Consider the following 9,864-nt stretch of genomic DNA (forward strand, 5'->3'; position numbering starts at 1 on the left):
TGCAGCAGCAGTTTCCACCTCTCCCTCTCTGGCCAATGGAGAACCGGGCACTCAGCACATCCTGGAGGCCTTGGCAAAGATCCCCATCACCTCTGCAAGCCACCAGGCTGAGAGGAGCTGGCTCTTGGTCTTTGCTGTCACAAACCCTCCCTTAACAGCCCTTTCATCTGCCGGTTTTGTCTCCTGCACAGATGCAGCGCCCAGGGATTATGCTGCAGATTAAGGTTTTACTGAGTCCTGAAATGGGTTCCAATTCCCACTCCCAGCAGGACCAAAGTGCAGCCAAATCTCCTCTGAAAGCTTGGAGCTGGGGAGAGGCATCTCCCACCATGTTCTGCCACATGCATGGAAGATGAAGCCCTGATACTCACCTAGGGTGCTGTGCTGAGGGGCAGCTGCCAGCTAAGAGCAGTTTTATCCTGGGAAAGAAAGCTTAGGAGAGGCAGAAGGAACTGCAGTTGTCTCAGCAGGGGCTGAAATCACAGAATCCCAGCCTGGTTTGGGTTGGAAGGGACCTTAAAGCTCATCCATCTCCAACCCCTGCCACGGGCAGGGACACCTCCCACTAGAGCAGCTTGCTCCAAGCCCCTGTTTCCAACCTGGCCTTGAACACTGCCAGGGATGGGGCAGCCACAGCTTCTCTGGGCACCCTGTGCCAGGGCTTCAGCACCCTCACATGGAAGAGCTTCTGCCTAAGAGCTCATCTCAACCCTCTGGCAGGTTAAAGCCATTCCTCTTGGTCTGTTCTTACAGGCCCTTGTCCAAAGCCCCTCTCCAGGTTTCTTGTAGCCCCTTTGGGATTTTGCTGTCTCCCCAGCTGGGAAGGCTACTAGCAGCAGCTGCCCATGGGGACTGTGTTTCTTGGCCACTTCCTTGGCCCTGGTAGTCCTTCTGGAGCAGGCTCTGTCCCCTGTCCTGTGTCTGCCTGACCAGCTGAGGCCCAATTAGGGAAGGCCTGGCTTGCTGGACTTGTTGGGGAAACCTCACCTTCAAGCACAGAGAGCTGAGCAGCTCAGACATGGGATATCTTGCACCTAAACCCCCATGAATGTTGTCCCAGGACTGCACCCTGTACCCTTCCCAGGTCTGTCATGTCCTTTGGGCCTGGAGAAACACTTCTCTGGGGTGCTTGGGAGCAATGTGGGCATGGGAATTACTGGATGGAGCAAAGGCGGGGAGGTTTCTGGCATTTTGGGACCACCAGTTGTCAGACAGGGTGTCCTCCACATCCCAAATGGGTGGAATTGAGGCTGTTTGTGTGTAAGCACACAGTGGGTTCATCAGGCTGGAGGGTGCTCTTTAGTCCTGCATGTAGTCCTTGTGCCTGCAGAAACCATCAGATTAGTGAGGCTAGGGTGGAAGGCTGTATTGGCCCAGCACACTCATCCACACTCGTGGCTGGGATTTCCAAAGCCCTATCTAGCACCACAGGATCACCAAGGGCAGACTGCATATCATGCCAGAGATTTGGGATTAACACAACTTGCCCAGAGGAAAGTGCTTTATATGACACAAATCAAAGCAGATTGAAACCAAACCCAAACATTCACAGATGACTATATGAAATGGACATAACGAAGATAGGAAGCGTGCCACAGGGCTGCGGTTTGAGGCAGCAGTTTCCAGTAACCATGATGCACAGGAGGCTTTGGTGGGCAGTTCCTGCAGGAGGCTGGGGCTCGCTGCCATGGGCAGACCTTGCTGCAGGAGAAAGGGGCTGGGAGCAGGCCCAAGGGGACGGTGTGGGCTGGGCAGTGCTTTAGGTGCTTTAGAAGCCATCACTTCGCAGTGGCTGTGGCAGGTCTGAGCTGCTGATCTGAAGGCTGAGCTCTGCTGAGTCGAGGGTGGTGAATGGGGTGTCGGGGGTGTTCTCCTCCTGAACTGTGTACTCCTCACAGTGCTGCTGCTGCAGGTGCCAGAGGATCTCTCTGGACAAGAAGTGGGGCTCTGCTTCTGACTCTGGAACAGAAACGGACAAAACCCACCTTCACCAGTCAGCCCAAGGCACGGGGGTGGGCACAGAGCAGAGTTTCTGCACACACAGGATTCCCTGGGAAGTCAAAACATGGTTCTTGCTTCCTCCTTTCAGCTTGTCAGAAGAGAGAAGTTAAAAGACAAAGTGCAGGAAGGAAAGTGAAATACAGACACCATGTTGTAGTGGGAACTACCTCGCTGGGTAGAAATGCTTCTCCCCTTCAGGGAGAGAGCTGAATTTCTTCTGAAAAACAATGAGGTTCACTTCAGAAAGAAACACAAAGCTGTTGTCAAGCCCTGCTGCTCACCCTCGTAGGCAATGAGCCGGTAGGTACCTGTGCACTCCTTGGAGCATTTCAGGATCTCCTCCAAGGTCCTGTAGAAAATCTTGGCCTGTTCCATGCGGTCCTCCCGGCTGAAGGCAGCACACTCATCCTGGGACATGGCGTAGAGGGACTGCAGCGGGGTGGCATATTCCACTGCGCAGTGCCAGAGCTGCAGGGAAGGAATAAAAAGACATGAGGGCAGGAGAACCAAACACCCAGCAAAGGGCTGCCAGGGGACCCTGGTGCTGGGCAGACCCCTCAAGACACCTCAGCAGGAACTTGCCCTGCCCTGGGGCTGTGTGCTGGAGTAATGGGAGGTTGAGATGAGGTCTTAGGCAGAAGCTCTTCCCTGTGAGGGTGCTGAAGCCCTGGCACAGGGTGCCCAGAGAAGCTGTGGCTGCCCCATCCCTGGCAGTGCTCAAGGCCAGGTTGGACACAGGGGCTTGGAGCAAGCTGCTCCAGTGGAAGGTGTCCCTGCCCATGGCAGGGGTTGGAACTGTCTGATCACACCTCTGTGGCTTCTCTGCTGGACAAGTGGAAGTCTGAGCATCCTAACGGAGCACAGGAGAATGGAGAAGAGGATAAACACTAGCAAGATGAATGCACACCTAGAAGGAGGCTGATCAAACAAATGAGATTTTTTAAAGCCATAAGAATTCCAAGGAGGAGCAGGGTTGCCAGTAAGTCTTATACTGGGTAAACTGGAAAGTTTAATAAAGTATTAGAATGAAGAGGGAAGGGATGCCTGGGTAAATTGTAAAAAGAGCTTCCAGCTTTGGGAGGGAGATGTCCCAGTGACCCAGTGCTGGTGCCAAGGTGTGGGTTTTACTGACAGCACACAGAGGGTCAGGACAGGTCCAGGCTGCAGAGCTGCTGGAGCTCACTTGGAGCCGAGTGACTCAGCAGGAGGCTGGCAGATGCAACACAGCATCAGTGTGTGCATCATGGCAGGAAAAGCCCAATGCCAAGTGAACTTTCCCAGAAGCAGGGCTAGAAAAGAGGCTCTGGAGCCCCTGCAGGCAGCAACTCAGTGCTCAGGCACCAGCGAAAGGCCAATTAGGTGGACACAGTTGGGAAGCATTGCTCTGCTAACACTTCCATCCATGGCTGTGTCAGCAGGACCAGTGTGATCCCTCCTCCACAGAGGCCCAACTGCCTGGAGATGTGGAAGGAGATGAGTACAGTGTGAGATGAAGGGATTTAGGGCTTATCAGGCTGGAAAACAGGTGACTGGTGCATTGGGAGAGAGTCAAATGATGTAATGACTCACACAGACATCTTCAAGCACTTCTTCACAACAAAAATATTCACTTGTCCCATGGGAAGTGTTGCTCTGTACCCCACAGCTCCTGCTTTCTGCTCAGGTCTCTGCTGCTTTCTGGACTCACATGTGCTCCATGATGGGTTAAGTGAGCCTAATATCCCTGAAAGGGCTGAGCCTGGGAGAAGACAGTCAGCAGGAATGCATGCAGATGGGCTTCATTGACCAGGACCTCTCCATCTCACAGAAGCCTGCTGAAAGCTGTGAGTATCTAAGAGAACAGGGGACACTGTTCTGCCCTTATGGCTGCTTCTGGGCCAGGGTCTAGGCCAGGAGGACCTTTGGGCTGATGCATGCTGACCACTGGCCTGACACTGCACTCAATACCTTGTTATCTTCATCCCTGATGGCATAGAGGCTGTGTTTGTAGACCCTGTTTTTGGTGCCAGCTCGGGTCAGAGTGGTTTCCGTGAGGTCTGTCAGGTACTGGATGTTGCTGTCAGCTTTCTCTAGGTCATCACATATGTCACAGCTCAGAGGGACCAAGATGTGGAGCTTCCAGGTCTCTCTGCGTGGCAGCACACTGGGGTTGGCTCTGCTGAATTCCTCCATTGACTTTTGCAGCCCTGGTGGAAGAGAGCATGGGGCAGAGGGGCCTGGTGTGAGTTCAGCTGCTTTCTGCCTTGCTCCCCATTTCCCTGCTAACACTGTAAAAGTGGGAGGAGTATTATTAGGAACTTTTTCTATCTCTAGGCATGATAATGCAGGGAAACAGCTACGTACGTGGCAGGACTATTTTTAGGTACCCAACATAATAAGACCAGGCAAGTCCATGAGCGACGTTCTGCTTGGACCTCTCAGACATCTCGGACACCTCCACTGCTGAGGGCTTCTGCAGAGGGAACAAAGAGCAAGTGTGGTGAAAGCAGCACCTGGGCTCTTCTGCAACGCTCAGTTCTCTGCAGGGATTGGGAGCAAATTGATCTAGGGGTGAGCTCCCTGTGGCACCTTCCACCACCGCAGCCCCTGCACATGTGGCAGATGATGCTGGGCAAGTTAGGCATGTTTCTGGCTGCACCATCAATCGGGACTGTGTATCCCAGTGCAATTTATGGCTCTGCCCAGTGATTCCAGTATCTGAGAGGGCACATTCTACTGCCTGATAGTGGTGTTTCCAGGGCCACCAGTGTCTCCAGCCAGCTCTGTGTGTTCATTAGGATGCTGAGGCGCTGGCACAGGGTGCCCAGAGAAGCTGTGCCTGCCCCATCCCTGGCAGTTGGATGGGGTTGGACGGGCTTAGAGCAAGTTGCTCTAGTGGAAGGTGTCCTTGCCCGTGGCAGGAGGTTGGAACTGGATGAATTTTAGGTCCCTTCCAACACAAACTGGTCTGATTCTGTGAGTCTATGATTTAGGTGGAAACGGATGTTCACTCCCCAAAACACCTTTCTGAGCCTACATGATCCCTCTCCTCATCCAGCTCAGCTGAGGTAAAGCAGAGCCCTGGAATGCTGCAGAGGTACCTGGAGCTTGGCTCTGCCCACACCCTACCCCTGTAATGAATCCTTTGGACACCACACAGCCACCCTTTCCCTCAAGCACCAGCCTGACTGGCACATTTAAAAATACCTGGGGTTTTGTGTCAGTGGGTCACTGGCTGTTGAGGGCTGCTGCCAGCACCCTGGCGGGGCTGTGCTCATTCAAAGGCAGCCTGGCAACTCCTGCCTATAGCATGGCAGCATGGGGTTGAGGAGATCAGCCCTTCAGGGCCGAGCTGATGAGAGTGTTTCCCCTGCTGTGGGGCAGGATGCGGATGGGCTGTATGTGCAGGGGCTGCACAGACCTGGGCCTTTTGCCCCCACCACTGCTTAGGGCTCAAAGTGTTCCCATGTCCAGCCAGGTCAGAGGTGTTGGTGCCTTACATGGAGCCCCAGGGTGAGGCTGAGGAGATGGCATAGGGCAGCCAGGCTGAAGTGGAGGCCAAGCTTCTGCCTGTCTTCGTCGAGAAGAGCCACATATGCTAAGGTGCAGAGGAGCAGTGTGCGCCAGCGCAGCGGGAAGCAGGCACTCAGCACCCTCCAGAAGCTGCCGCGGTGCCTGTGGGGGACAGGGAGACAGCAGACAGCAGCCACTGCAGCACACAGGGCACTGGCCAGGGGATGCTCCCACTCCCTGCCAGTGCTGCTGACTTCTGGAGCCCTGTGGGACCCCGCTCAGTGTACACTGGGTGCCTCCAGCCCTGACAGAGCTTGGGTCACTTGCAGCACCCATGGGTGTCAGAGGGGAGCAGATGCAGTGTCACACTGGACAGCAAGGGGAGACTATCTCCAACAGTTCCACACCCACCAGTATGAAGTGGTAGCCAGAGGCTGGAGGCTGAGGTCTGTTACACAGGGAAAGGGCACACTGGGGACCTACCAGAGGAGAGGAGAAGAGAGAAGAGGAGAGGAAAGGAGAGGAGAGGTCAGGTCCATGCTGGATGGGAGCTGGACAATTAGGAGAGGGGGAGAGAAAGCAAAGGAGGAAGATGAGAGAGATGGCAGGCTGATGGAGAGCAGTGTGTACTGCTAGGTCTCAGCAGACCATTGCCACAGAGGGCACAAGTGGGAGAGAGGGGCAGATGCCTCCCCAACATCCAGAGGCTATGTCCTTGTCCCCAGGGTGGCCCTGAAGCCTGGTATAGAACCCCTGCCAGGCTGTCTCACCTGGACTGGAGGTGGAAGATCTCCTCCACCAGGTAGCAGGTGCCCTTGAGCAGCACCCCGATCTGCAGGGCCAGAAAGTGGTGGGTGAGCCTGCGGGCAGTGGGCACGAGGGGCTCCCCGGTCAGGTACAGCGCTGCAGCACACACAGCCAGGAGCAGGTACACAGCACCCTGTGCTCGGGCTCCCCGCGCCCTGGGGATGAGCAGGGCGCTGCGGTGCTGCGGCCGCCACGGTCCCAGAGACATCTGCGGCAGAGAGCAGGGGTCAGCAGTGACCACTGTCCCCCGCACCCACCGTGGGGAGTGGAGAAGGGGGACACACGAACATACAGCGCTCACTGAGCACCCCAAAGCTTGCAAAAGAGCCCTCTCCATGCTGCTGAAATGCAGTTGCTTCTGGGGAGGTTCCCTTGTGCACTGCCCAGGGCAGCTGCCTATGCCCAAATGGACTTGGCAAGCAGGGCCTGGATGGCCACCCCACTCCCAAATCTCATCCTCATGCCAGGTCTTCTTGCTCTGCAGTCACAGGGCCTGGGGGAGCAGTGAGTGCTCCTTGTACTCACCTCAGCCACTACCAGCTGCTGTCTGGGCTTCCTGCACCAGAGTTCATGGGCTCAATGCTCCAGCCTGGGCGGCTGCTGCTGCACACAAAGACCTGGAGTGTCTTAGCAAGCTCCTGGTGCCTCAAGTGGAACTGCACTTCCCAGCACCATGGAAAATGAAAATGAAAGGAGCAATCAAGCCTGCAGAGCAGCAGAGCCCTCCCACTCTGGGGCCCATACACAGCACTCAGGAAACCCACTGGTGCATGGGGCAGGTTTCAAACATGACTTCTGGGAAGCCCCAACATACCTGTCAGGTCACAGCAGGGCTGAGCCAAGCTGCAGTAAGGAAGAGTGCAAGAATTGATGGAGACTTAATTTACTGAGTGCAGCAGGTTTCCAGGGGTGAAACAGAAGCAAATTCCTTCTGGAAGAGAGGGGGACTCACAGTGCACACACAGTGGGGTCCCTCCACCCCACACAGCTCGGGGAGGCACTGACTCAGGAGGCAGTGCCCATGGACACTGCAGCACAGCAGGAGCTCCCTGCAGCCAGGCTCTCGCTGGTCAGTAAGGCCCTCCAGCCTCTTGGATGCCTGGTCCTGGTGGTCACAGACCCAGAGTAGCAGATGTACTCCGGGGCAACATCACAAGAGGGATGTGGAGCTGTTGCAGCGAGTCCAGAAGCCACGTTGATGCTGCGAGGGCTGGAGCAGCTCTGCTCTGGAGACAGCTGCTCCTGGAGGGAGCACCAACCAGAAGGGGAAAAGTGGCTTCTCTGTGTTTGAAAGACACAAAGGTTTAGCAGCTCTGGAGGCAAAGAAGGGGTCCAGGTCCTCTGCTATTCCCCGAGAGGCAGAGCTTTCTTCTCCCTAACCCTTCACTTTCTCCACTGCTCCAGCTCTGTTCTGGGACTTTTTCTCTTTGAAGCTTAGAAGTGTGTACCCAACAGTGGTTAAGTGTGGGATCCTTCCTTTTCCACCTGTGTTTTACCTCCTTTAGCTTTATTCACTAACAAAGGCCTCACTAGTTGCCAAAGTCTAAGAACATCAGATTTAGCCAGTGAGGCTGGGCTGTTTGCACTCCTTTGAGTTCTTGAGCTTTTGCCTAACCATGCCTAAGTCTTTTTTCCTCATACAACACTGCAAGCTGGCCCTGTGGAGCAGAGCTGCTCAGAGGAAGATGGTGAAGGAAAGACACATGGAGGCATGTGAGGATAAGGCAGGACTGAGCTAACTCCTCTGGTGATGCTCTGCTGGTTTGTAGCGGGTGATGCTGGCACAGGATGATGCTGGCAGGCACAGAGAGCAGAGCACAGCTGGGGACAAAAGACCCCACAATGCCCTGGCTCTTCAGGCTGAGAGAGTGAAGGCAGAGCTGCAGGTGAAATGCCTCCTGAAATGCCAGTTTAGGCACAGGGTGAGGGGCCAGCAGCCACCAGCATGGAGAGGCAGCCCCTGCCTAAGCAATAAGTGCTTTGCCTGCAGCAGGGGCTGCTATGGATGGGGAACAGCCAGGAATTCTCACAGTAGATGCGGCCCAGAGCATCTTCTCTGGTGATGGCGAGCAGAGCTCAACCTTTTGGAGAAGAGGACCAGGATACGAGCTCATGTAGGGTAAAGAAAAATGCATATGGGTCAATCGCACTGTTTGGGAAGGGGTGGGAAGAGACTGAAACCTGCAGGAGGACATCTGGAAAAGTTGGAGGTGAGGTGGAAGAGAAGCAGGGAGAAAGGAACTACGTGGGAGAAGGATGTCCTAACAAGAGAAAGTAGAAAATGAGAGGGACAGGACAAGAGGAATGGCTTTAACCTGCCAGAGGGGAGACTGAGATGAGCTCTTAGGCAGAAGCTCTTCCCTGTGGGGGTGCTGAGGTGCAGGGTGCCCAGAGAAGCTGTGGCTGCCCCATCCCTGGCAGTGCTCAAGGCCAGGTTGGACACAGGGGCTTGGAGCAAGCTGCTCTAGCGGAAGGTGTCCCTGCCTGTGGCAGTGGTTGGAAGTGGATGAGCTTTAAGGTCCCTTCCAACCTAAAGCTGCCTGGGATTCTGGGATTATACAAAAATGTTGGAAGAAAAGCAGTTTTGTCTCTGTCCCAGGACTGGGGGAGCCGTAAGGGCCGAGACTACTTGGGGTTAGCGTTATTTGAGCATTTCCAGCTCCCCGTCCTGGTGGAGACTGGTGTGGCAGGGAAGGACAGCAGCCTTCCTTGTGGTTGTTCTCTGCTCTTCCGCAACCAAGGGGTGTCCAGCAACTCAAAAGGTGACAGAAAAGGGGAAAAAGCCAGAGAGTACAAAAGTAAATGAAGCACACATCAGCCTGAAAACCATTTGTATGAATCAGTGATTTATTTTCTCCATACCAAGTGTGAAGGAGAACAGAGAAATTAACTCAAAACACATCCTATGCTAAAGCCACCAGCCTCTAAAGCCTCCTGTTTGAGCCTTTCATCCCTCTCTGCCAAGAGATGCACAGAAGGTGTGAGATTGACAAGAAAAGTGAAAACCAACCCTGCTGCAGTACCAGGTGAGGGGAAGACAGGTAGTAACAGAGAAACATAGTATAATCCACTAAAAATGTTAGCTACACAAGAGGGAAATCCACAGAAAACCAGGCTTTCCTGTAAAGGAATAAAACTGAATGGGTTTTTGGGAAGTCTGCTCTTCCAACCCTGATTAAAAATGCTCTTGGCATTTCCCTTACTTGCCCTGGTAGCAGGACTGCCAACTTGGAAGCGATTGGAAGCCCTCCACAAGCCGAGGATGGAGGGCAAGTCCCATGATCCATCTCACGATCCAAAGCTGGTGACAGGAAGAGAAGCAGGAGCAACAGAAACAGCCCTCATTTGATGTAGATTTGAAAACATCTCGCTATTACAAGATGTCCCATGGGTGTGTGTATGTGCAGGCAGTTTGGTTGTCAGCCTGAACAACCCTGTTTAGGTGCACTCCTTATCCCAAGCAGTGTCCTGTTCCCTGCCTCCTTCACTGGTTTCTGTGATTCGGACCTGGAGGGAAGCGGCCCTTTGGTCTGAACTGACTGTCCATGGCAGTTTCCATCACAC

At 54.4% G+C, this 9,864-nt stretch overlaps 1 protein-coding gene across 1 annotated transcript; it reads right to left on the reverse strand.

The window, feature by feature from the left end:
* Window positions 1–1,483: 1,483 nt before the first annotated feature.
* On the reverse strand, window positions 1,484–6,987 carry STING1 (stimulator of interferon response cGAMP interactor 1). Its single transcript, XM_065690784.1, has 7 exons — window positions 6,826–6,987; window positions 6,264–6,508; window positions 5,481–5,655; window positions 4,345–4,453; window positions 3,949–4,187; window positions 2,283–2,469; window positions 1,484–1,959 (listed from the first exon to the last, which is right to left on the reverse strand). Exons 2-7 carry the CDS (start codon window positions 6,506–6,508, stop codon window positions 1,769–1,771), a joined length of 1,146 nt encoding a protein of 381 aa, XP_065546856.1. The 5' UTR covers window positions 6,826–6,987; the 3' UTR covers window positions 1,484–1,768.
* Window positions 6,988–9,864: the final 2,877 nt, after the last annotated feature.

The sequence above is a fragment of the Lathamus discolor genome, chromosome 10 (genome assembly GCF_037157495.1).
Source record: "Lathamus discolor isolate bLatDis1 chromosome 10, bLatDis1.hap1, whole genome shotgun sequence".
Classification (NCBI taxonomy): domain Eukaryota; kingdom Metazoa; phylum Chordata; class Aves; order Psittaciformes; family Psittacidae; genus Lathamus; species Lathamus discolor.